Consider the following 27974-nt stretch of genomic DNA (forward strand, 5'->3'; position numbering starts at 1 on the left):
CATTACAGAGTGTATCCTGGTATAAAGGAGGAGAGAATGCTGAAATAGATTTGTTGTAGTCTGGCTTCTATTTGTGGGCACTGTGTAACTTTTCAGCTCATTGCGAAAATTCTATCTAGAGAAGTAGGTCACAAACTTTAGAGCAGTGCTATTCAAAGTGTGGCCCTTGCACCAGCAGCAGCAGAATCACCAGGGGACTCGTTAGAATTGCAAACTCCAGGACCACTCCAGACCTGACAAATCACAAGCTGCATTTTAATATGATCCCCCAGGAGCTTTGTAAACACATCTGAGTTTGTGAACCGCTGATCTAGGGTGCCTGATTAAAATGGGAGTTGGGGCTCTCTGCCTTAGAAATTCTGATTCACTTGATGAGGATGAGAGCCAGAAATCTGGCAAGCATCATTTACTTCTGGGTGGTTCTGTTTACTTTTGTGAATCACTGGGGTCCAGAAGCAGTGCCTCGGGGTGGAATTTGTGCAGACGCTGTATTTAGACGGTCCTGAGATTGAATCTCAGCTCAACTACCCACCTATTAGCTAGGTAACACTGATTAACCAGTTCATCTTGTCAAGCCTTAGCTTCCTCAAGTGTAAAATGAAGACCGTGAAGGCCTATACCTTCAGCTGTGACGCTGAAAGGCCGTATCATATGTAAAGTGCCTAGTACCAAATCTGTGGTGGAATGGGCCAGAGTATTGGTTAATTTCCATTGCAGAGACAGGGAAGGTCAAAGAGGGTTAACCGAGGCATGATGGCTGTAGTTTCCCTGTTACTGAACTTTGATCTTAAAGACACAGAGAAAGGATTAGACTGCAACAGCCATCAGACCTTATCATTTATTAAGAATCACCTGGGAAGTGAGTTAAAAATGCTGATACCTGGGTGCTGTTTCCCCAATTTCTGTTTCATCTGCATTTTTACCTCCAGGAGATTAAATGTATGAGGCCGCCACTCTCACTCTGAGAAACAGTGGCTTAGATAACATATGTGTTCATTCAATAAACCAAGAGCTTGACACAGGTGGGGCCCTTTGCTGGTACTGAGAAATACACTCAAAGAGAAATGATTCTGTCTGATATCCGCCCTGTCAGGAGCTTGGGCCTCCGAGGAGAGCGTGGGGCCTGTGCGTCTACATTAAGGCAGCAGCAGGAGCAGTGGCCCAGAAGACCAATGGAAAAAAGCCATACCTGGGCTTCTGCGGCTTCCATGGTGTGGGAGAGATTTCCATTCTGCACAGGTTCTGAAGCATCACTGGTTGGTGTCATTTCAACCTCTGTGCTGGTGCTGTTTGGGAGCTCGATTTTTTCTGTGATATAATTCAGACACACACAAAGAAAGCAAATGGAGTCAATAGGGGGTAAGAGCCACATGGGAAAGAACATCCTATAATGTCGGGCCAGAGGGGTGGTGAGGCCTGGGGTTAGGGTTGTGCCAAATGACAGAGGATTTTTCCCATTCTCCCCAACATCTTTTAGCAAATCAGTGTTCTTCCTCTCTTTAGTAGCTCTCTGGCTTACTCTGGCCTGACATCTTGAGTGCCCTTTCAGTTCCCATGGTGTGCATTCTCTAGACTAGGCAAATTCACCAAGTAGCCATTCAAGAACATGAACACAGACATTTTTTTCACCAAAACCATGCTCAGTCTACACAGTACTATTTATACCCAAGACCACACCCCTCCTATATATTTTTAACAACAGGCTCTTTTCTTTTGTATTACATTCTGTAAGGGGTATTTTATTGGCTAGGGCCCCAGGAGACTTGGGTTCTAGGCTCTGTTCCACCACTATCGGGCTGCCATTTTAGGCAAGTCTCCCCCTTCCACCAGGTTTCAGGAACCTTATCTGTAAAATGAGGGAGTTCAGGGGTGCCTGGGTGGCTCAGCTGGTTAAGCGTCCGACTTCGGCTCAGGTCACGATCTCATGGTTTGTGGGTTCAAGCCCTGCATCGGGCTCTATGCTGACGGCTCAGAGCCTGGAGCCTGCTTCTGATTCTGTGTCTCCCTCTTTGTCTGCCCCTCTCCTGCTCATGCTCTGACTCTCTCTCTCAAAAATAAATAAACATTAAAAAAAAATTAAAAAAAAATTTTTAAATAAAAAAAAAACCGAGGGGGTTCCACCGGTTGACCTTAAGGCCCACTGCTTCTGGCTCTAATTCTCTAGGCTCTGGGAGTGCACAGCTCTGCTGAAGTCTAGGTGGTGGGGGTAGGGTCAAGAGCCTGGCCTTCTGAAAAAGCCAGCAGAATGCGACTCAGCACGTTCCCCACCTGGGCATCCTATCGCAAGCAAGGCAAGAGGAAGCTGAACAGGACACAGAGGCCAAAGTCGGTCATTCCTAAGCGAGAGGTAACGTCTCGTTAGCATTAAGCCGCAGGTCACAAAGCACAGATTCCAGTTTTCCTCTGGGAGTTGAGAAGTGACTTCGGGGTCACTGGACTCTGGGACGCTGGACATCACAGGCCGGCCCAGGTTCGTACTCTGGCTCTACTGCTCATGCTATGGGACCCTTAGCGAGTAATTTAACTTCTCTGCAATTTAGCTTCCTCGTCTGTGAAACCGGAGTGATGTACTAACACCGTGACTACTGACAACAATGCAATGAAAGGATACGCCTATAAAAATTGAATTAAAAAATGCATAAAAAGCACTTAGCACAGTGCTGGAACAGAGGCGGGTGAACCATCTGATCGTTATCACAGTAGCTGCCTTGCGCTACAAGATTTATTTTTTCCGGGCTCAGAGGAGCACCTCAGGTGATCTGTCATCAGGTGCTACCAAGGTCTGCCAATGACTTCAGCGGGAGGGAAGTATAAAGGTGTTTAGGCCCCCTGGCTGCGCTGGGTAATTCTCGGATTTCAGGAGACAATGAGGCTGTGTGGTTCAACGCCAGGTTGCCAGGAATATCGTAATGCTCATCAGCATCAGATCCGAGCAGCACCAGACTGCTCACAGAGTGTCAGAATGTTTTTTTTTTCCCCGTAGTAACTTCCGCTGGAAGATATTTTCGTCGTCACATAAAAACTATTGACTTTGAAGTGGCCAAATTTCGGAAATCACGGGGAAGTGTTTGTTTATTCACGTACTCAGTTGTGGAATACAGAGGCATAAATCGTTTTTAATTAAGTTTATTTATTTACTTGTGGGGAGAGACAGAGAGAGCGAGCAGGGGAGGGGGGGAGAGGGAGAGGGAGAGAGAGAATTCCAAGCAGGCTTGGCACTGTCAGCATGGAGCCCAACGCGGTCTCAAACTCACGAACCAGGAGATCGTGACCTGAGCCAGAACCAAGAGTCAGACGCTTAACCACCTGAGCCACCCAGATGCCCCCAGAGGCACAAATATATTTAAACATGGAAAGCCACAGACACTCAAATTTATTTCAACTTTCCATGTTTTTAATAGTGACAGTGTTGTGTACGTGATGTTCTGCTGTGTGTGACCCTGCCGGTTAATCCCAATATGCTTGGTCCAGTTATTAAAAATACCAAATACTAAAACCTCAGGAAATATTGAAACTGGGCTTTGGGGTATCTATTGGTTGAAGTGAAACAACTTTAAGACCAGCCTGCAATGGCCAAACCTGACCGCGGCTAACATGGGATTATCAGGTCCCAAAGAGGAAGTAAGATGTCTGAGAACAGACATGAACAGGTAAGGAGAAAACCTCCTGCACATGACATTTAACAACTCAGCTTATTCCCTTCAAGTTTATCTTTTCTTTTTAATGTTTTTTAATTTATTTTTGAGAGAGAGAGAGAGAGAGAGCGAGCATGAGCAGGGGAGGGACAGAGAGAGAGGGAGACACAGAATCTGAAGCAGGCTCCAGGCTATGAGCTATCAGCACGGAGCCTGATACAGGGTTTAAACCCACGGACCGTGAGATCGTGACCTGAGCCGAAGTCAGACACTTAACTGACTGAGCCACCCAGGCGTCCCCAAGTTTATCTTTTCATACCCAATGGAATCTTAACTGTTTCTTGGCCAAAGATTTTCCCGGAGCTAGAAGTCAGGATAACAGGGGAGGCAGAAACTTTTCTAAGGAATGTTATATATTTTGAGTGCAACACTGCTGAATTTTGTCTGCAGATAACTGCAGTTTCTTGGGCAATAGCATCGTTTGTAGCATAGATACAGATTAGGTTAAATTTAGTTTGAATTTGGAATTAGTGAGTTATATTATAGCTGCAGACAGGAGAGGAGGAACATCATGTTCCAAGTTAAAATAAGATGTCTGAGTGTCACGATCTGGTCACACAGGTGCTCAGAAAAAAGTCAGCCAAAAAAGACCTGGGCTAGTATTGCCGAATTCTTAAGAAAGAAGAGGTGGGGCTGTCTCATAGGGACCCTGTCACTCAGTTTAGGGGTGACCAAGTGAACCATCTGGTAACTTAGTGGGTGTGGGGTAGGCAAGATCAGAAGTATACAGTGTAAGTATCTGGTTACCAGGCAAGAATTTCAGAAAGGAGAATTTCACCTTTTGTTAAACATTAAATGACAGGTGTGTGTGTATGTGTGTGTGTGTCTGTGTGTATGTGTGTGTGTGTTTGTGTGTGTGTGTGTGTATCCTCTTTATATGGAATTCCTGAAATGAAGTGATTTTCTACTCTTCAAGGGAAATGCCTGGATAGAAGCTGATTTTACTTTGGTTCCTCATAGAATCATTTACTCTTTTTGGAGTCCCCTAGTGCAGGTGACACAGTGCATCCATTCATGTCCTGTACCCTGCATGGGAAATGGGCTCTTCCTGACACCCAGGAATGGGCTGAGCTGCAGGGCTGCACATCTGCACTAAGTCAAGGGTGCCCATGCTGGGTCCTCCATCTCTGTTCCCCTCCATGCACTCCAGAAAAGGCATGGGATGAAGTTTCTCTGCACTCACCCACGTGATTGGCAGCCCCATTCTGCCTCTCGTTCTCATCCACCTGGCATTTCTTCTTGGCGATCTTGTGGAGAATAGAAGCCTTTTCTCTGAACCTCCCTGAAGCAAGAGAAAGCAGTGGAAAGGAGACACAGTGAGGAGGAAGACAAAGAGAGGGGCTTGTGGAAAATGGCGAAGCATTGGTGCAACACGCATGTGGCTTCCTCAGTTATGCTGCACGATAGCAGCGACCACAACTTTCTGCTCAACCCAAATGCCCTATGCCCTACAGGAAGGGTACTTTCTTACCTTTGTGGATTCTTTAGCCCAAATCTCAAGCTCCCAGCTTGAGAATCTCAAGCTCCCAGACCATAGTCGGGAGGTTTGACTCGGACCTCTTTCCCTCCCTTCCAATTGTTTACAAAATAAATGAAGGCACCAATCAGCACTAAAACTCCCCCTCCTGCTGAGATCCAAAACAACTCCAAAGACACAGAGATGCTCTGGAGACACAACCATTACTCTGGAATTAAATGATCATCTCAGAATTGGCTTGTGACAATGGAAATCCAAGCCCAAGGGTCCTTTGAGTTGTTCAACCATCTATCTTAATTAACATTGAAGAGTCTAAATGAGTTGGGAGCATGCATCCCAGCTTTCTGAATGAGCTGAGTCAGCTGCGATTAAAGCATCAAGGAGGCAACAGATTCCATCTGGGGATTCAGGGCAAAGAATGATCAACTGAGCAGAGCAAGTAATGTCTGTCAGTGATGGGATGTTTAGGGAAAGGTGCTGGAAAAAACACTCAAAATTCTCAAAACAGTCATTTAAAACAGACTATACCACAAGAATAACACTTAATTTCTTCTCCATTATTGACATAGTTAATGGTTAAATGCATGCAACAAGCACAGGAAACAAAAAGCATGCAAAAAATGTAGAGATTAGTGAAACATAGTACATTCTCTTTTAGTCCTTGATTCCCGTCCCCCCCCCCCCCCCAGAACATTCAAGGCACAAAGGAGCCTCATTTTAAACTGACTGGTTATTGCCTAGATTCAGATATGATGAGTCCTTCAATACACCACAACCTCTACAATTTTCTCAGTAGGCATTTGCGTTGGCTGGATTCTCTAGCAGCGTATTGCAGAAGATATCATTTTACTTCTCTACTCAGACCAAAAAGTGAACCAAACCCAAGCAAAACCCAAATGTTTCTCTTCTAGAGTCTCTTTTCCTAGGATGGGCCATGGCAGGTTGGCATCCACTTAGCCTCCCTTCCTCAAGGATGGAAATCATGGGGTGTCGCCAAAGTAGTGACTTGCGTCACTGGGGGGGGGGGGTGGTGGTGACAGAAGCCGTAAACTAGAGTGGGATCAGCTGATGCCAATGGGGAAGGTGACACAGTATGGAGCCCTTTCTGCTTCCAAGTTCCATCAGTCATAGGCCTAGACACCTTGCTACTGCAAAGGCAGTCTCTAGGATGAGAGTGCCTCAGTGTAGGCAATGAATGTGCACCAGAGCGCACCCTCTCGAAGGAAATAGGAAAGGAACCATTACACAGAACAAAGTAGGTTAGGATGTGGCTTGGGCTTCAGAAAGAATGAGAAAAAAGGAGGAGGTGATAGGCATGACGTCCATCCTTGAGGGATGTTGAAGGTGAGCGTTAGGTTCACCACGCTGAAAGGTGTTTTGAATTTGGCTGTTTCTATTTAGTTTCTGAGAGAAATTCTGAGAAGAAAAGGGGGAAGAAAAGAAAGCCTGGGGACGAGGGGAAGGAGGAGGCAAAAGGGACTAAGAAAGGAATGAAAATGAGAAGAGGAAGGAGGGAGGAGGTAGGCAGGGGGCTGTGATTGCCTAGACGTTGCTGAGGCAGCGTTGATGTGAGCCACTGTCCTGGCTGCCAAACCTCGGCTCATCTGAAGATGAGACAAATAATGAAGCGTGGCTGTCCATACTCTGCAGCCTTAAGCCTGAAGAGTGGTACTTCTCGTGGAAGACAATTCCAAGATGTCCTCACATCATTTGCTAAAAAGTTCAGGAGATGGAAAAGGCAAATTCTGAAACATTATAGGAGAGAATGCTCTTACTAATCAAACCGTTCAGTGGTTTCAGGGTCATTCTTTGAATTTAGAACCTCCTGGATCTCTGTGAGATGAAAAGGATCAAATACTGCTGTTTAAAAATTACTTAAAAAAATAGTAAGAAAGCAGGAAACATTCAGAAGAAGAGACAAATAAACCTGTGGGAACATAATCTGAAATAACCCGACCCCAGGAATGCCCCAAAGTCATGAATCATGGCAGAGAAACTATTTGATAGAAAACAGCTAATCACATCTTGTTTGTGGTTACATGAGTATTTTTCAGAGCTTAGATGTATACCAGGGAGAAATGATAGTAAAAGGGACCCAAAAGCATGGAAGGGTTTGGCCACAGTGTTGGCCACAGCCACTCATGGGCTGGGTTTCCCAAATCCTCTAAAGGGAGGCTAGGAGCATAGGGTAGGAAATGACTCTAGACTTGGGATTTCATAGGGTCCTGAACGTTTTTACAGGTCAGCGAGGGCTTTCTAGAGATAGAGAGTGTGTTTCTACTTTTCCCACTGCAGCAGCACTTGGGACTTTCTAAGCTTCTGAAAGGTGGGAGGGATTAGCTCTATTTGTTCTCTTGGGGCTTAGCCCTAGGGGCAACAGGACAAAGCTGCAGAGGCTGGCTGGGATCTCTCCTTCCCACTCACCTCTGCAACTTTTGAAATTCAACCTTCGTCCCAGTTAGCATGACCTGATTACCATTCTGCATTCCCAGTGCTGACAATGGCTGCTCAGTGGCCTAAAAGGATTTTCCCTCCAAGAGTCCTTTCGAGAAAAGCAGCAGTGAAATGCCACCTTCGGAATTCAACACACAGGTGTGCTCCTGGAGGGTGGTGGGGCAGAGCCTGACAAAGCCAGGCATGCCCATTTTAGCCCAATGGACATGCCAGGGATTGCCACAGGGCACCCCCTGAGAACAGATGTGAGGATGGCTAGCCAGACAAGAGAAAGCATGAGGTCTCTGGGGCAGAAGCCAGCGCAGAAGCAGTGATTCTCAAAGACCCTCTGGGCCTCGGGGTAGGAAGGCATGGCGCGTTCTGGACCTGTTTAGCCTGAAGCCACAAGCTGGGCAGAACACCCAGTAGGGTGTGTGTGTGTGTGTCTGTGTGTGTGTGGGACAGCACAGTATTGTGGTTCAATTTTGGACATGACTGGGTTCAAAGGTGGATCTGGGTTTAAGCCCTGCCTCTTTCACTGGCTCTGCTGGGTGAGTTAAACAGGGATTCCATCTGTTAAACAGGGATTCCTACGGTACTGGCTCATGAGTCTGATGCAAAGCTTAAGTGAGAATGTGCAAGGGGCTTATCATGACGTGTGGCATCAGAAGAAATCTGTAAATAAGAGGAAAAAGAAAAAGTAACGAAAACCACAGGGTCAAGGTGACAGGGCCCTGAGCTGCCTTCGGAGAAGTGCTGGCATCTTCTCTATCAGTCCAGACATGTGAGTCTGGAGAATTAGCTACACCCTCCCTGACATCTAAGCCTACTTGGATTGGTGTTCAGGTTTCAGTGAGGCCTCCCGAGTCAGTTCCAAACCAATTAGGAAAAGGATCACTTTACATCTTCCTGAGATGGAGAAGGTCAAGGTGACAGAGCTGACATTGTGTGTCTTAAACACTGATATCCTTGCAATCTCAAAATGGAAAGATGATGATCAGTCTTCTCCCATCACCTGTGGGGACAGAGTGCAGGCAAGGAATTACGGCTGCACAATGGATCTGTGTGCTCCAAGACCTTTCCGGTGCACAAGGGTATTACCTCCTGTGTCTCAGGCTCAGAATTTTAAAACAGGGATAATAAGAACACCCTTCTCATACAGCTGTTGGAAGGCTCAATGCGTTAATATGCATCAGGTGTTTAGATGGGCTCTGATATACAGTAAAGGAATTGTCACTCCGAAATGGTTATTATTATGGAGAGGAATGATAGGACATCCTTCTGATTAAGTACTGAGAAGAAAAAGAGATATTCACAACAGAGTTCATGTTTAGCAGCCTCTGGTGCAGGAGACCTTGGCAGTAAGGGGGCCACTTCCATAAACTATTTGACGCATGGACTTCACGCTGGCGTTAGGGTTGACACAGAGGGACAGATGTCAGAAACAACTGCAGCCCCGTGCCTGGGGATGAAGAATGAAGACATTTTGGGGTACTTTTCAAAGTGAGGGCAGGAGTGATTTTTTACATGTTTTAAGGCAACCTTAAAAAATACACTCTGTTGTAGTGTAAAGCCTCGAAGTGTTGTATTTTTACACAGCGACAGATATTTGTATACTTAAAATCTCAGAAATAGCAAACTCTGTTCAAATCGTGAGGCACCTACGTCAAAACCTAGTACACAGTTTTAATATAGTTTAGCCTGTCCTGAAGTTTGCAAAAGAATACCAGCTGAATATCCGCAGGGGAGTGTGTGTTGAGGGGGTGGCAGGGAAGAGCAGAAGAAAAGATCAGAGTGTAAGGCCCTAATGTGAATAAGAACAAGTTTGGAAAACCAATCAGGAATCAAAATCCTTGACCCTATCACCCAGACGTGAAAGAGAAGCCCCAAGCTGCACAGCAATGGATTTCATTTCTGTTCAGCTGTTAATCAAAACAGTCCCAGGAAATTCCTTCACCTCTTTCTCACCAAGCCTGTAATAGGCGGTGTTACAAAAGAACCCTCGGGGTTGGTGATCAATTAGGTCCTGGCTCCTACGGAACATTCTGAGCATCAGCAACGCAGAAGAGATGGGACAAAAGAGATATATAGATGCAAATGGGAGCAGCCACACACACTTCAGTGAACAGACCTTGGTTTGGGAGAAGAAAAGAAAAAAATGAAACAGAAGGCAAAACTTGAACACAGTGTTTTGAAATCTATTTTTGTGTTTTCAGTTCTGCCTTTCCTATCTCTGTCTTTGAAGTTTACGACTTGGCAGGTAGCTTAAAAAGCAAAAGTGCAGCTGAATGTTCCTCCTGTTTATTCGTTGCCTTTTTTTCCCTCTGGAATCACAGACTCAAGTCAGAGAGGCCATCGTCACTCTGAGGAGGGATGCCATGAAACTGATGTGGCAATAAGCAAACACTGACCTTGGGGCTATCCTGGGCTTCTCTCTTTCTCTCGCAGCCCACATGCGATCTATCAGCAAATCTGGTATCTCTACTTCCAAAATATTTCAGAATCTGGCCACTTCTCCTTCCTCCCCTCCTGGTCTCAGCAATGACCTTGCTGGTCTACTAACCAGTCTCCCAGGCCGGTCTCATCCTGGTATCCTTCGTGATCAATCAGATCATGTCACTCCTCTGGACAAAATCCTGCAGTGGCTCTCCAGGTCAAGGTGAAAGTCAAGGTCGTTACAAGGACCTGTAAGGAGGTTTAGCCACCTAGGCTGCCCTGCCTCATCCTTTCCCTCTCTCCAGTCTCACTCTGCTCCAGCCATGCTGGCCTCCTTGGTGTCCCACCTCAGAGCCATGGCATTTGCTGGTCCCTCTACCTGGAATGTTCTTCCCCCAGAGATCCATTGAGTTCACTCTCTCAACTCCTTCAAGTATTTCTTCAAATCTCACCTTCTCAGAGGCTTCTCTGAGCAGCCTATTTAAAATTGCAGCCTCTCTCTCTCCAGCACTTCCTATTCCCAGCTTGTTTTCTCTAAAATATTTATCGCCATCTAATATACTATATCATCATTACTATTGATTATCTGTTGCTTTCCATTAGCAGCCAAGCTCCATGAGGGGAGGGCTTTCCATTGGTTTTGTTCCCTATGGCATCCCCAGAGCCCTGTAGGGCTTGATAAATCATTGTGTTTGGGTTTCCAGGCAAGCAGTTGAGGCAACCACTCCTTAATATGTTTCTTGTTGGCTAATGACCCAAAGTAAATCCTTCCAGGTCTATGCAAACCCAAGGCCCCAGTGGGACTGAGTCTACATGTGGAATCCCAGGAACTTTCTGAAGGTAAATAGGAGAAAATGGGGTGGACTAGGTGTCCACAGTCCAGGGGCATGCCAGTCATCCTCTTTCTGCACATCACCAGGGCTGGCAAAGTAGGTGCTGAGAGGGGCCTGTGCGACACAGAGGAGGTACAGAGAGCACAGAAGAAGGCACAGAAGGTTGAAAAAGGGGCTTTGGCTCCTCCTTGTTCATTAAAATGCTTCTCATTTGTTAAGGCCTCACTGAAGGCCCAACCCGAAGGTATCTAATGATATTCACACCCCCCTTCCCAAGTGGAAATCCATCATTCGCATGGCACTTTGATTATACCTCATCGTAGTGCTTATTTCTTTCAGTTGGCTGCTCAACATGTCTGCTTTCCCATCAGATAGCAGGTTGCTCTGGGGAAGGGACCTTCTCTCACCATCTTTTATCCCTCAACAAGCATTTTAGAATGATGCTTGGCACAGTGTATGCACTCACTGAATTCCAGTGAAGTTCTCCCTACATCAGCCCTCTTAGGAATGTGAGCTTTGCTTTCAAGTGAGTACGGATCACAAACAATCATCCACTCTGTAAATATGAACCAGACCCGTGCTATGTACCAGGCAGTGTTTGGTGAATAAGATAAATCTAGCTGGTGCCCTTGTAGAGTCACAGCCTGGAGACAGAGAGACAAAAAACAAGGACTTAAGATTCATGATGGTGGGGGCCTTCTCAGAAGGGTATGGAAACTCAGAGAATAGGGAAAGTTCCAAGATACAAGATACCACTCAGCAGCTTGAAGGAATAAACTCCTCTTCCATTCTACAAACTGTCCTCATGGAGCAGATTATTCACCTCACAGGATCTGGACTGATTTTTATTCTTTTCTTTCTTTTCTTTTTAAAAGTAAGCTCTATGCCCAAAATGGGGCTTGAACTCATGATCTTGAGATCAAGAGTCACATGCTCTAATGACTGAGCCAGCCAGGGGCACCCTGATTTTTATTCTTAAAAGGAAAACATTACAAAATTTTTCATCTTAAGCAAAAATGCCAAGAACATAGAGTTTATTTATTCTTAAATTTATTTTTGAAGCACACCTCTAAATCATTTTTTCTAATTTTTGTGAAGCATCATGTAAAACTGGTTGTTATGACTACATTGATAATGGAAATTAAACTAGTATTGTAATAAAGTATTTTGTAAAATGTCTTTAGTAAATATTCTGTGAATGAACCATATAATAAGGTAATCAACATAATTTGGTTGTAGTTATTTTTATAGATCTAATCATAGGACTAGTTTCTGTAATTAATGAGAATATATACATAATTGTATCTCAACGGCTGGCCATCATACAATGAAATGAAGCAGCCAGATTTCCTTATTAAGGCTTTAAAAAATGATTTTCCAGAAGAATGACCTTTGGAATCAACTGTAAAGAATGGATCTGTCCGCATATGAACTGATCCTATCAACTCCCCTAGCAGGGTCACCTTATCAGTGGAAATATGGAATGCTTTCATAAATATTTTGGAAGATTTCCAATGCTTTTCAAAAGTTGATATCTTAAAGATTGAGATTTTTGTCCTTTATTCCAGTTCCTTGACTCTGTAGTGCCTTTGCCTACTCACTCGCTATGACTCTTCAGTCCTTCCTTTTCCCCTCAGCATATAATCATGGTTAAAGTCTCTCCACTGGGAACCTTTCTCTTGATTTGAGGCTTCTTGCTGGCACTGCCCTCACTTGCCTTCCCTTCACAGCCAAGCCTCTGGAGAGGTCAGCCTACGCTGGTACCTCTGGGTCCCCGGGGCTCCTTTGCTCACCTCTTCACCATGCGCCCGGCCTTTGTCAGCATTGCTCCACTGAATCCACCCTTGGCTACTTTTGCCTCCACATGACTGGGTCTCTCGGTGCATCTGATATTCTTCATCCCAGTCCAAACTGATTTTCCAGGACTCCTGAGAGTGACACTTAGGTGTCACACTATTCCTCAGGCTCCCTCCTCGCTCCCTGTCCCCCACCCCCACATTCTGCCAAAAAACCCAATGGACCTCCACCTGAATATCAGTGATTCCCAAATTCAGATCTCTAGCTCTGATCCTCTTATCCAATGGACTTCTGAACACTTCACTTGCAAGTCCCCTTCACAGTAAAACTCAGCATGCCCGCCACTCCCACCCATTGTCTTCCTCCTAGGAATGTGTCCATCTGCTTGCACTTTCTATTGGTGATTTCCTCACTCACAGTGTTTTCTAGCCATCTTAGAGGTCCCCCTTGTACTCCACATTCAATTAGTTACCAACTCCTTCAGAGTCTACTTTTGAACACTTTAGATCCAACATTTCCAGCGTGGATGTTGGTTACAGTCTCTTGACTGATCTCCCAGTTTTTAAGTTACACTTCTTGTGGCTTGGAATGCTCCACACTTGTTATTTGCATGTCTCACTCCTTTTTAAGACTCTGCTTCAAAGCATCTCATCTTTCAGGAAACTTTCCCTGAATTCCTTTCCTGGGCTGGCAAGGCACCCTGGTACGTTTCTCTATCACAGCACTGATATCCATCCTATCATACCAGTTATCATAGACCCTCAGAGGTATTCTACTGACCTCTCTCCAACCAGCTGGATAGGGCTACCATTTTTCATCTGCTCCCCAATGCCTACTTCCTAGGCTGGTCCTCAATAAGTATTTATGAATATACCAACATTAACACAAACAACAAAGGGTGTGTGTGTGTGTGTGTGTGTGTGTGTGTGTTGGTTAGAGCACTTGCTGTATAAAAATCTATTCATAGCTTATGTTCCTTCTGGGGGTAGAGAAACAAGGAAGGACCGGAAACCTGCAGAAACACTGCTGAAAACTCACCAGGCACTCTTCTTGGTTAATGCTGTGATTAAGCCTCTAAAGTCTAATAGTGTTTACAGTCAATATTTATCTATTTTGAGGCTTTTTAAAAAGCATATAATCTAATCAAACAAAGGCAACATTGGGATTTCACAAACCAAAAAAACTCACAGCGAGGATCAATGCCAGAATACAGTGTCTCAGAAAAAGAGCCAGCTTACTGACCTTAGCTGAGGCTGACACCGCTTGAGAGCTAATGTTCTTTATCATTTTAGGTCACCTGCTTTATTATTTTAGGAACTTAATTTTCCGAAAATTTCTGTCTCATATACACGGATACAAATGGCTCCCACACATGAAATTCTCAAAGGGGTTTCTCTGATCTCAGCTTTGGAGTTCTGAGCCAGGTAGCGGCTGACAGATGATGGAAGGTTTGACTGTCTTTCTCGTGTTCCCGTCCCTTGCCCCCTGTGGGTATCTGAGAGATAAATGAATAAACAATCACTTTATAGGGCAGGCCTCAGATCTCAAGACTTGCCAACATCCAGCCCCACTACCACCGAATGGGTGCAAAAGATCTCTCCAGAGTCAGTTTTCAAAGCCCATATCTTGGGTGTGTCTCTGCAAGTGGGTTGTGACATTAACGTATTCATTTGGGCCAAGTTGTTATTTGTTCACAGCACCTGACACATTGTGGGTGCTGAATGCATATGTATCGAATGGTTACTCTTTTATATAAAAAACAGAACATAAAACAGTTCTTTCTTCTGATGAGCCTATATGTCACCCAATTATTTATCTTGATGTGAAATGAAAGATCTTAGATTTGGCTGGCATTTATTCAGGAGCAGCCGCTGTTTCACGTACATACGTCATCTCCTGTCACCAGGATTTCATGTGTCTGTGAATCGTCAGTTGATTTGAGCTCCTATTTCCTAGTTTCTGGAATCCTCAATGTTACATCGTAAACCGGTGCCTGTAGATCTCATCTGAAGCATGGTTTTGCGACAGAAGTGCCGACACATGCTGAGTGTTCTTAACTAAATGTTACTGAGGGCTTAGTGGTCCATGACTAAAATGACATGGTTCAGTTCATTTCAGATGTAATCAAAAGAGAATCTTACCATGCATAATTGAACATGCCAGCCTCCTGGTATTACAGATTCCCACTTTTTCTTTTTTGTAAGAGAAAGCTTCATGGGGGTGGGAAATTATATCATTAACTTGTAATAATAGTATTCAAGTTTGACTAATGAAGGCAACTTAGCATTTTCAGCTCTGGGGATGTCAGAAATAGACAAAAAGCAGCATCCACAATTTGCCTTTTGCTGCAACTTAACACCTTCTACATATGCAATGTGGCAAAATCTGCCTTTATTTGCCAGGTCCGATCTTTCTGCTTTTACTGCTGACAGTTTAGATCATGAAAATAAGATGCAATGAAGTCTGAAAAACTGGATGTATTCTAATTAGACTTCCTTGGTCCTGGTTTTCAGGAAGACCGTGGATTCACCCACGCAGCTGGTTTGGTCTTTCTGACAGATCTGACAGCAGTTACTAGCTGGTTAGTCTGATTATGCACCTACTAGGCTGCTGTCTTCCTAAGATCCAGCCCCAGGAGATACTTGTAAGAATACATCTCTAAAAAAGTAATGTGGTTAATAAATGGTGAGGCAGTACATGTTGGGGAGGGGTAAGGCTCAGCCTTACCGAGAGCATCTGTGGCTAGAAAAATCCTACGGTGATGGCAAGTTGGACTGAATGAGTTAAACCATGAACCTGGAATGAATGAAATGTAACATGGTATGGGAAATGGTGTCCATGCACAACGGGGGCTCCCCACTTTTGGTAATTGGAAGGCAGAAAGTTAATTTGCAGTGTACCTTTCAGACATTCTGCAGGGATGACAACAGTCTTGTGTAAGGGGGACACATGATGTGGTGGAAATTGGATATTCGGTGTAGGAAGACTAGCCTTGTCATTTAATTTAGAGGAAAGACTTCCATCATAACTGAACCCTGGCTTTAACTCAACTTTGGTAAAAAAAAAAAAATCTGGCTTCTGAAATCAGTAAATTAGAAGGCAGTTACAATGCAAAGGCTGATCTGCTTTGTACGGACTCTTCAAGGGACTTCATTAAGTTGGTTTGAGGAGCTCTCATTCACTGTTGGTGGGAACATCAGCTAGTGCAATTCCTTTGGAGGGCAATTTGGCAATAGCTTTCAGAATCTGAAATGTGTATATGCTTTGATCTCGCATTTCTATTTCTAGGGATTTATTTTATATGTATATATCTTCCATTCAGTAGACTTGGCTATATGGGGAAAGATGCTCATGTGGTGTTCTAATAATTGGATAAATCAACAGAAATGGAAATATTGTAAATGGCCATTGACAGGGGACTGATGGGAAGGACCTATCATGGAAGAGGCAAGCAGTAGAATACGATGTAGCTAGTAAAGGATAAGGAAAGTGCTGATATGGAAACGTCTCCACTATATGCTAATAAATAAAAGCCAGATATAGAGAACGGTGTATAGAAGAAAAGCGTGTATGTTAGAAAATAGATGACAGTGGTTAACTCTAAGGAATAAGTGGAATCTGGGGTAAAAGGGAGACTCATTTTTATTGCTTTCCCTTATGTCGTGTTTGCTTTTTACTTCTGTATGCATGTAATGCTTTTTTATAATTAAACGGAATAGTTAAAATTAACTTGCAGTTACAATTTTTACTGTGCTAAAAGTTTGTATTTGCAACTAAAAGAGAAGGTAGTTATTCTTTTAAAGGTCTATTTCACAGGAACTATCTTTTGTAATACCTGCTATATATAAAACCACATTAATAAACAATTTGTCTATGAACTGGATCAATAAATACACAAGCCTTCTGTTTCAGAAGCTGTGGCCCAGGAACCTACCTACCCACAGTCCTGGTGGCAGCTTACCCAAAATGTAAGATGAAGTTTTCAAAAGATTTAATCTCAAAAGTAGACTCTAAACCAGTGCCTGCCATCACATTTAATACAAGGAACTAGGAAAGAATCTTGGACATGGGACTCAAAGGGCTATCAAGGTGTCCATTATCTGAACACTCTTCTGACAGAGGCTACCTTGGCTTCTCCAGAGGAGGGGGACTCACTGGCTTTTGAGGCAGGCCATTGCATCTTTGGCCATGTCTGTAGGAAAGGTCTTCCTGTGCTGGGTTGAACCCACTCGCTCTCTGAATTGAGGAAGGCTCCTTCTTCAACCTTCCTCACCCCCAGCTGGACTTAAGGGGTTCCCCAGCGCTCCCCTATCCTGGAAAGAAGGACCCTACTTTATCAGTGCAAACTGCCTGGGGGGCCCCTACCAAGTAAGAACTTCTAACACATTGTTAGGTTGTTCCCATTCCATCCTGTATCCTTTTCCTTTCAGCAGAGCCTCTGGGTCATCCAACACCATCCAGACCTTCATCTCCATGTGGCTCTGAAAATGCCTGACCTGACTCAATCTCACATCTCTGCCACCAGTAAATCTGTCTCTACGTCCTTAACCTCTGCTTTGAATATTCTCTTTGCCTTTCTGTTTCCTGAGGGCCCCTTTTCTCTCATGGCCCTTGAAAGGGGCAGGTGCTTGTCTCTCCAAATGGCCCACATTCCATCCCCCCTTTCTCACTACTTCCAAACCATTTCTTGTGCCTTTGAAGCATAAGCCACCTCTACCACCTCTATGGCAACTGACTTCCTCATCAACCTTCTGTCATTCCAGAACCCGCTACTCTTTTACATAGCTCCTGTTACCAGCTTCGGTAATAGGTAAGCCCCGCAACACTTGGCTCCTCACCACCCTAACCTGCTCATTTCCAGCTACCCTCTCCCCTAGCTCACCTTATTCACCCACTCCTGTGGTCAGATCTAGACTTCATCATTAGCAATAATGGTACCACTTCCAAACTCCTGACTTGAAGCATCTCACTTTGTGTCCATCACTCTCTTTGTACGACAGCAATTCTTTGATTTTACTGGTCAATTCATTGATGGTATCACCTTTTCATTGCCTTCTTGTGGAACAGTTCATTTGGCTTCTGGGATGCCCTTCTCTCCTGGTTCTCCGTCCACCCTAGTTTTCCTTGCTGGGTCTCCCCTTCTTCCCAGACTCTAACCTTTGGAGTCCACAGGGTCAACCTTGACCTCCTCTTCCCTACTGATTAGGTCAGTATTCTTCTCCAGTTCTGTAGCTTTAAATAACACCCATATTGCATGACTCCTAAATATGTATCCATAGCCCTGGTCTTTCTCCCAAGATACACACTCCATTTCCACTGCTTCCTCCACATCTCCATTTGGATATCTCACAGGTATCTCAAATTTAACATGAATTCTCAACATCCCTCACACAGCTTGCTCTGTTCTCCATATTCCCTATCAACATATAATTATACAAAAGTGATATTTCTCTTTTGAGGAGAGATTGCATGTTGCCTATCCGGTATCTATTTCCTTTTCATTTCCTAGTGACATAATACGTAAAGCTGGGGGACAGCAAATCACCCAGTTTAATAAACTACATCTCCGAGCTTCCTTGAAATGAGGTGTAGACATGTAACTGGTTTTGGGCAGTTTTACTGGAAGGGTCTAAAGGGAAGCCTCCTCAAAAAGAAGACAAAATAGCTGGGGAAAATCATGTTGGCTCTTCCTCCTTCCTGGAATATAGACATGATGACTGGAGCTCTACCAGCAGCCATCTTAGACCACAAGGTGCCCTTGAGGTTGAAAGTCATATACTAGGATTATGAAGAAGATGGGATTGGTCTTGGATTAGTGAAGAGCTTCCATATCTGCCACATACTGCCTACCTTTGGACCTCTTTTACTTGAGAGAAAAATTAACTTCCATCTGACCAAAGCCACAGTTAATTCGGATTTTCTACTATATACAGCTGAACCCATCCTGCCTAATATATCAGTGTATGTAACACAGTCTTATCCATTCGGGCAAAGATTAAATTATAATGTGAAGGCCACAGGTAATACCAAAGACCTGTTTTGGGACTACGTTTTCAGAGGATACATCTTTGGTAATGGAAAATACTGTTAAATGGTATTCCAAAATTCAATTTCTCCTTGAAAAAGAACTGGACTATTTCACTGCAGTTAAGAACATCAAATGACTGGCTAGACTATGTGACCTTAAAGGCTTTTACTTCTTTAAGATAATGGGGGTTTTCAAAACTCAGCCACATGCTTAATTTAGGACCCCATCATTCAGGTTAAGACATTAGCTTTTCAGTTTGGTAAAGAAAGGGGCTATTGGTTGCCAGGAAGTAGTATCTTTAATCTCATTAAGGAAAAGATAATTGTAATTTTTGCCCTTGACATTACAACAACTTTTTATATCTTTTTTTCTTACACAAATGAACAAAGACTTTTTAAATGATAAAGAAATTATTTTTCCTGGAAATGGCTAGTGTTAAGGGGCAATGAGTTTAGGACAGTACACTGCAGGCAGCTTCCCCATACATTGCTTCTTTGCAAGATATTAGTCAGGATTTCTGTCTATCTACCTATCTACACGTCTCCATGAACGTTTATCTCCAAAGAGTAAAAGTTAGTTCCATCTAATATAATGGATAGCAAGGTCTCTTCTCCTTTTAATTCATGTGTTCAACCACACAAGGATGTTTTCTTTTGAGCTAGCTTTCTACATTTTCACCTAATTTTAGTAAGAAAGCAAAGTTCAACTTTTTGAGAGTTTTCCAGAATGAGAATGGTGTGTAACTTGGATATCTGCAGGTGAGAAATACACTATGGGTTATTAGCTCCAGGTAAAAATTGGAGATCGCTCTTTCAAGAATATGCAGTATTACTGCACAAGGAGATAAAAGGATGGCTGCCCATGTAGAGCGGTCTGAGGTCACCAAAAGGCCACTTCTAGAGTAATTTGTTCGCATCCCTGGAAGCATTTTATTATAGAAGGAAATTCAGTGCTTTGGAAGAGTAAGCCTTACTAACTATCAAGTCTGGCAAAATGTGTCATACAGAGCAGGTGCTCAGTTATTATTAAGTGAACACAGGATCAGGTGGCCAGTAGGTGTTGTCATCTTGGGATGCAGGAATGAGGCAATGCAGACATCACTTCTCTGAGAAGCCTGTCCTCATTTCTCAAGACTGAATATGATGCCTTCCACTGGACTCTCCCTGCACCTTGGGTCTGTCCATCATATTACTCATCTCTTTGCCTGTGTCTCCCACTAGAGTGTGAATTCTTTAGAAGGACTGTCTTCAATCAGCCCTGGATCTGGTCCAATGCCTGGTACTTACTGAGTGTTGTTGAGTGGATGTATTAGAGAATGAACGAATGAATGAATGAATGAGTGAATGGATGAATGAAATTCTGATTAGCTTGGGGTGAGGAGGAGGCTGGGTGTGGCCTAGGGAGGTCTTCCAGTTTAGTTTCTAAGGCACCTGAAGATGAGGGAGGGAGAGAGAGGGCTCTGAGGGCAAGGTCACTTTTTGTCAAAATGTCATGATTTTGTCCAATGTCTGAGAGTGAGTATATTGTCTTATTAAAATAACCTTTTTATGGGGCACCTGGGTGGCTCAGTCGGTTGAGCGTCCGACTTCAGCTCAGGTCACGATCTCACGGTTCGTGAGTTCGAGCCCCGCGTCAGGCTCTGGGCTGATGGCTCAGAGCCTGGAGCCTGCTTCCGATTCTGTGTCTCCCTCTCTCTCTCTCTGCCCCTCCCCCATTCATGCTCTGTCTCTCTCTGTCTCAAAAATAAACATTAAAAAAAAAATTAAAAAAAATAACCTTTTTATGGTGAAGTGTCCAAGTAGCGGTTCATGTTTTATTCAGGAGCGCATTGTTGTTCACTCTATGATGCCCTCATTCTAAGTCTGTAGTTTAAACCTTTCCCATGATTGGTCTCCATCAAGCATTTCTTTCCACTCCCTATTCTGACGCCAATTTGAACGGTCCATTTCCTCACACCCACCTTGTACATCAAACTGCAGCAGTACCAAGAGGGCAGAGCTTGGGTGTGCCACGGTCCTGACTTTGGGTCCCAATTCACCACTTAGTACCCCTGAGTCCCAGAGCAAAATACTTTACTTCTCTGAGTCTTAGTTTCCTCATCTAATAAAACACTTTGAACTTTGGCTTTCTCATCTTCGAAAAAATCCACCTTGTGTGGTCATTATAAGGATTAAATGACACCCACTGCACTTGGCAGGTGGCCAGTAAAGGTTGGTGTGTCCCTATCCTTTGATTCCATCCTCAGCTTGGTAGGTCAGAACTTACCACCCTTCCTTCCCCAGTTTATCCCATATTTACTGATCCTTGGAACCCAGTTCATTTTCTCCACAAAATCTTCCCCCTGGTTGAAAGCAATCCTTCCTCCTTCTGGAGTCTGCCATTTTCTTCCGAATACCTATGGTACTTACCACTTTCTTCCTGGTGGCTCAGTGGTTACTGTGTTTCATTTTTCTCCCTGTCTATAAATTCTGCGGGGGGCAAATTGCTCACCTTTTAATCTCGTATTTCCCCAAAGCACCTAGCAACATAATTTGCATATAGCAGGGCCTTAAAATAATGAGCTATGTTCAAGACAATTCTCTATATTTAGGAAATCATCAGTCAATTCCCCTTAAGATATGGGGTAGCATATATGACCCATCTTTCCACTGCTCCACTTGAGGGGGGAAAAACGGGCCCTCATTTAAAGTAGCTGACCTCACATAACATCCAGAGGATTTCCTGGAAATAGTTACAAATGAGGACTAGTCATATGGGCAATTACAATAAAGCCCTGCTCAAGAGCTAGTCACATTTCTAAAAGTGTGAAAAGAAATGCTTCAAATGGAGAGGGGTATTTCCTGAAGGTTAGGTAGCCTACAGCGATTGCCCCAAACATCTACATCTTTATGACACTTGCTTCTGTCGTACAAATGGAAGCAGCACAAATCACAGTTACTATTTTCAGGGGGAGGGGGAGGCTCTCGAGTGTTTGAAGGAGTCACATGTAGCTGTTGCCTGGTCTAAAGTTACTGGGCTGGCTTTGAATCTTTCAGACAGAATCCCAGAATTAGCTTTAAGCCAGGCCTCGCTTGTCCTGGAGGTGAAGGGTGTGGCTTGATGTGGCTAGAGGAAGACCTGTTCCAAAGTATTCCAAAGTATTTCTGTGAGTACTTGAGAGGGATGGCTATGTGTCTGGAATACTTCTTAATCTTTCAGAGGCTCCTATTCCCAGTGAAGGATAGAACCTTGATCAGCATTTCTAAAACAGTCCCGCAAGAGGTTCCGTGGAAGAAAGAGGCCTCTCATCAAAGAAGTCTGGGCAAGAAACTGCATCCCTCTTTATGCTTTACTCGATGCTGCAATGCACAGGAGCACACGGAAGCCTCTGACAGGTCACGTGGCAAAGAAAACTCAGGAGCTCTTCCACTTTATTAAACTAGGAAATCAATCTTACCTTCTTTTTTTCTGGGGTGTGGCAAAATCCCTACTGACATCATATGAAATGAGTTTATCACAGAACACACTTTAAAAATGCTGCCTGAGCCACTATTAGCTGTTACGGTAGTAGGGGTGAAAGTTCAGCTAAGAACTGGACACAAAGGGATACGCAAGAAGGGATGGGAAAGTGAAGAGAAGTCGTAAGAAATGTTAAAGGTGGCCCATCAGGGCCCCAAACACAATTTCACAGCCCTGCTAAGGGCCGGCATGATTTTGACTTTATTTTCCTGCCTAGAAAGCCCGCGTGTTACTAGGTGGGTGGATCAGATTGGAAGTACTGTTTTTTGCATCTTGGTGTGGCCTTGAGTTGTCTGGTTTAGGGAGGCTGAGAAAGGACACCAACTCTTGCTCTAATGGATGTGGAAAGAGGAAGGAAAGGAACAGAGTAGGTGAGAAATGGGGCAACTGAGGCAAGAGCAGGGCAGATGCTGCCCCAAGAATGGGAAGTGAAGGGTGGATGGCAGAGGACGGGAAAGAGGAAAGAGGAAAGAGGAAAGAGAGAGAGTGGACGGTCGTGACAGGGCAGGGAGAAGCTAACAGACCCCCCCCCCCCCCCCCCCCCCCCTGGGGGGCCCGAAAAAAGGGGGGGGGGGGGGGGGGGGGGGGGGGGGGGGGAAAGAAAACCCCCCCCCCCCCCCCCCCCCCCCTTGCTGCTGGAGCCATGAAACTGAGGCTGGGGGCTGGGGAGATGCCCGGAGGCGAGTCTCAAAGCTTTGGCTTCTCAAGCCAATTGCCAATAAAAACCCAAGTGATCTGAAGACATGGAATAAAAATAATAGCTGGCACAGGAGCCTTCCTTTAAGGTCTGGATTGCTCTTTCTATCCTCTTGGTGGTAGGACACTTATTCTCATAGGTAGCTTTCTGTCCCTGGCGCTCTCATTTCCCCAGGTTGTTGGGAGGATCCTGGGTCATAACAGGGCCCGGCATGAGACCCTAATAGGGGCCTTCTGCTTTAGAAAACACCACAGTGGTTAACTGAAAGTGCAGGAATAGCCTGGGTGTTGTACAGAAGCCAGAGTTGTGTGCGGGGGCGGGGAGGCGGAGAAGGAGCTTCCTCTTACCAGGGGCTGTCAGATGTTCCGCTTCTTTGATGCAAAGCAACTAGGAGATCTTGGGCAAGCTAAAGCAACTTAGAAATACTAGAAGCTGCAAACAAGATATGCAACACATTGGGGAGTTTCGCTCATGTCCAAAGCCAAAATTAGCTGATTCCTCTTCTGGACTACCTTTTGATTGCTTGTCAGTATCAACGTAAAAATCATGTAAAAACCCAAACGTTTCATACCTTATAAATATTATTTATTACCCAAAAGATGGAGGCATGTGTGGGGTGAAATGGGGGAAACAGGGTAACTCCCTTCACAAGAGTAAACCTTTCAAAGTGTTCTTCCATGGTGAACTTATTTCAGAGAAGGGATTCTCATTGGGTCAAGATTGTGCTCCAGGAATGGTGCCTGGAGTTCATTAGTAAATTCATTTAAAAATAAATCTCTGCCAGCCTTCATTTACTCAGGGGAAATGGTTACAAGGCTATGCTCAGTCTCACAAAGCATGAACCCCAGTGAATTCAATTCCACCGGCTGGAACTGTGGCCTCGGCCTTTCTGAGCAACGCTCTTGGATGAGTGAGTGAGCAGGGACTGTGGGGACTGAGGACATGAGCTCACAGCTGTCTGCGCCAGAAACCGGTCTCTAGCTGGTTTTGGGTTGAGGAGTTGAGATCACTCTTTCCTTTGCACAAATCAGAACATCCACTCCCTCTGAAATTCAGGGCATATTAAGAGTGCTGACTGGATGCGTTTCTATGTGTTGTGAGCACGTGGGGGAAATAATGCTGACACAGTGGGTGTGTGCTTGGGCTTACATCGCTGACACCATTTCTCTGTGTGTGTGGTACACAACTGACATGGTTTGGAGCATCTGAATGGAATAACATGATTGCCCATGGTATTGCACATCTCCAATCCCAAATAAACACGATGGCAAAAACTAGACAAAAATGTGGAAAGAATAATAAATCACACGATGTCACTGAAGTCATGCAAAGAGGGAAAATAAAAGATTAAAAAAAAAATGGGCAAGCACCAGACACCATAAATGAAAAAAACAAAAAAAAGCCAATGCATACAATTCTAAAATCATTCTTACCTTCTTCAGTCATTGTGTCATAATATTTTAGTTTTCCATATGATCCAAGTTCTACAACATCACAGTAAAAGACACAAAGATAAGGAACGAGCTGTAATGCAAGAACTTTGTTTTTACACATTCTTAATTAATCAGATTCAGAGTTATACTGTCAAATTCCGCAATCGTTAACTATATAGAGATGTGCAAACATGGGCCATGTGGCAGACAGCTTTCACGGCCCATTTTCAGAAATCACTTAAAATATATTATTCTACTGGGGGTAGGATGTGCCCTGCATTACAGAATAGGACACAGTTATTTTAACATCCCATGAAACAGTGTAGTTGGCAAGTTCACACCGGGTCTAGCCTAGCCCTATAGTTTGAATAGAGGTGACGCTCTAAGGGAAAGGGACAAACGAGGACAATGTCCAGGCCCAGTGGGGCTTGAGGACTGGGAGTCCTTGCCATGGGACAGCAGGCCCAGAAATTCATTTCCTAGCTCCTCTCCAACAGAACCACTTCCTAGAGATTAAGGAGGCTACCTGGGAAAACCCAAAATGCAAAACCAGGTTCTGAACTCCGTGTTCACTTTTATCTCATAGATTAGATAGAAAGCACTGAATACCATGAGTGCAGCCTGCTGACAAGAGCTGAAAAAGGTGCGGAGTGCTCTGGAAGAGGGAAGCCACCTGGCTCAGGCAGGTGACAGAGCAGCCCCATCTCCCAGCTTGAGGCATCGCCTGTGGCTCCTTAGACTGCAGTGGGGAGGGGCTATCAACAGCCCCTCCTGTGCGCAGATCACCAAAGGACTCACTGTCACCGACACCACTGGCAGAAAGCAATGCTGTGCTGAATCATCTGGGGATGCTGAATCAGCCTGGGTTGGGGAAGAGAGGAGGCCGGGATGCGCCATTTCTGTTTCCTTAGTTCCATTCTAAAATAGAAACTTTAATTCTTGTTCATCTGAAAATTCCAGAGTGTTTTAAGCAACATTGTGAGTAGGTTAAAAATATTTTTCCCGGTCATAACAACACTCTCCCAATAAACCTCAAGAAATTAATTAGACTCAAGAGATATTTCTGTGATTCTGCAGAAAGCCTCCATGGCTCATTAACTTAGGACGCCAATGAAACCCCACACATGAATCAACTAGTAATTGATGGGTTTTGTGTGCAAGATGAAGGATCCAGCTTAAAAGACAATAAGACATATCCTTCCATTTTACGTTTATATTATACATTATAGAATATATATAGTATGCATATATCTATATCTGTATCTTTACCTATATCTATATACATATTCTTTTTCCATGCGCCTAAAATTTTACTAAAGCTATTTTAACACACCGATACAAAATTATGCCTTGGGGAGAAAAATCACCTCATCCTTATGCTTCTGCAAAAACCTGCCTACTCTGGATTTTGTAGCTACATGACAAAAGGTGCAAGCACTTCAATAAGAAATTGAATTTTGTGTAAATAACAAGAAAGTCTTTTTAATGACTTCTGGGGATTGATTCTGCAGAATATAATTTTTGGGGGGGTATTTTAAGAACAGTAGTCTACTATATATATGACATCGCACAAGCTTGGAATTCCGAAATGATCTAAATACCTTCATAAATATTAAACACACGTTCATGGTAGCTTTACACATAATACACGCACAAGCGCGTGTGTAAAATCTTAGAGTAAGTTGATGAATTATATCAGCCAACTAATTTTTTTGTAGCCTCTCCTCCTCTCCTGAGGTAAAGCAGTAGCATAAGCAGCTGGCATTCTCTGTTCTTTGCTCAGGAAACAGAACGTGGGCGGCTCTGTGTTTGCAAAGTTGGGTGTAGACCATATTCTACACAGGAAAGATACACCATTGCAATTTTATGGATCTGTCTTTTTAGATGCAAACCCTCCATATACGGATACACGTTTTCATGTATCACTTCCAAACTGTCAAACATCTGCTTGTGGCAGATGTGATTATTTTTTACCCCACCTCTTGTGGAATCAGGTATAAACAAATACAAACATAGCCTGTAATTATTTCATTTTTATATCGTGGAAATTGGAACTGTTCATGTCTGACAACGCTCACACGTTGTTGCTGCTGTGGCAATGTCTAGATGGTTTCTTAGCTGCTTCCTTGGATGAATGGGACAGAGGGATAAGAACTGAAAGGAACATACCAAAAATGAGGCTAAGGGTGGTGGAAGATAAGGAACAACAGTAGTGAAAAACCAAAATACAACAGGTGACACAGCAACTCGAAGCACAGTGAGGAAGCAGGGCAAGGTCAGAGTACCTGCCCAAGTGAAGGGAATTATGTTTGTTGCTTACTAAAGCAAAGGCAGAAAAGAATGAGAAGGAAGCCAGTGTGCTAGAACAGTCTCGAATGCACACAGCAACAGGATGGTGAGATGGTGGGCTCAGTACTCTCATGCTTTCAAGTGGTTAGGACAGCATCCTGGGGTAGGTGGGGGTGCATCTCCAAGAGCTGGTGGCTCTCATTTAGGGGGGCACGAAGAGGGGTGTCACACGCGACTAGGATGAACACAACATGTACACGTAAGCCAGAGCACATCGTGCACCGGATTGGTGTCCTACAGACAATGAATGCCTCATGGAGAGTGGTCTTAGCCACTGTGGCCTGAGAGGGCCTGAGAGGCATGAATGAAAATTCACCGGCAAGGGGAAATGGCCTCCAGTCAGCACACTTCCCACAGAAATTAACCAAGGTTCCTTTACACCATTGGATCAGGATTCTAACGGGGCCTCATCCAAGCTGAGTTTCTCTGGGATAGGAGGCAGTGAAGGAGTTCAAGAGAGGGCTGTTTAATCCCATCTAGCAACATCCATTCTGTCAACGGAGCAAGAGGTAGCCAGGATCGGAAGAGGGATGAATCACCAGTGAATATCATCCTGGGTACCACCTGGTGTCTCTTCACTGTAACATATCTCTAAGAAGCCCACACAGCCTAAGAAAAAATTCCAGAACCCAGCGGTTGGTGCTGGAGCTGAGCCTATAAGCCGATTGTGAATGCTGCCTGTCATGGCGACCCCCCTCCCCCCCTTGCTTTCATGCCATTTGGATCGTTGTGGCCACAGGCATCTTGCTCCAAGATCTGTAGGAGGGATGAAGTATTTCCACTTCCTTCCAGGTCCTGCCGGCAACATAACAACCTGCTTTAAGGTACCTCCTGATTCCTGTCCATACTTCATGATTGGTAAGTCAAGGGAAGGGTCTTCAGCCTCAAAGAATCTATGAATAAGAATTCGTGTTTTGGGTTCCTAATCTCCTTTCCTAAGAAGGGCATGGACACATATTTCTCCTTCCAACACTGACTTTCTCAGCTCCACTTTTGAGGGTTTTGGCATTCTCAATCCTTTTTTCAGCAAACCTCCCCAGATAGGTGGAGGAGAAAAATGACTTCTCACCTTTCAGGCCTCAAAATTCTGATCTATAAGACAGAAATTCAATAGAAGCATCTATGCTGAGTTCCTTTGATTGGAATGAAAAACAGAGGTAGAGAAATCAGTGAGAACAAGTATTTATCACTTAAGTGTTAGCTGGCAGGAAAAAAATGATTAATTTGTTTATTGTTTTTTAATCAAAGAGCTTTATTTTTGGTACTGGCTTGGACTGCATGTGGAGACCTAAAAATTA

General features: G+C 44.2%; 1 protein-coding gene across 3 annotated transcripts in view; it reads right to left on the minus strand.

Annotated features, from left to right (window-relative positions):
- The window catches only part of SLC24A2 (solute carrier family 24 member 2), a 242052-nt gene that overhangs the window by 40994 nt on the left and 173084 nt on the right, over nt 1-27974 (minus strand). For 2 of the 3 annotated variants that reach the window (XM_049635150.1, XM_049635159.1), the window contains exons 5-7: nt 24328-24378; nt 4879-4977; nt 1190-1308 (exon numbers count right to left, since the gene is read on the minus strand). In XM_049635150.1, the coding sequence (XP_049491107.1) occupies nt 1190-1308; nt 4879-4977; nt 24328-24378 (269 nt within the window). The remainder of the gene's footprint in view (nt 1-1189; nt 1309-4878; nt 4978-24327; nt 24379-27974) is intronic. The other variant, XM_049635166.1, reaches the window with a different exon arrangement.

Source organism: Panthera uncia, chromosome D4, assembly GCF_023721935.1.
Source record: "Panthera uncia isolate 11264 chromosome D4, Puncia_PCG_1.0, whole genome shotgun sequence".
NCBI lineage: Eukaryota > Metazoa > Chordata > Mammalia > Carnivora > Felidae > Panthera > Panthera uncia.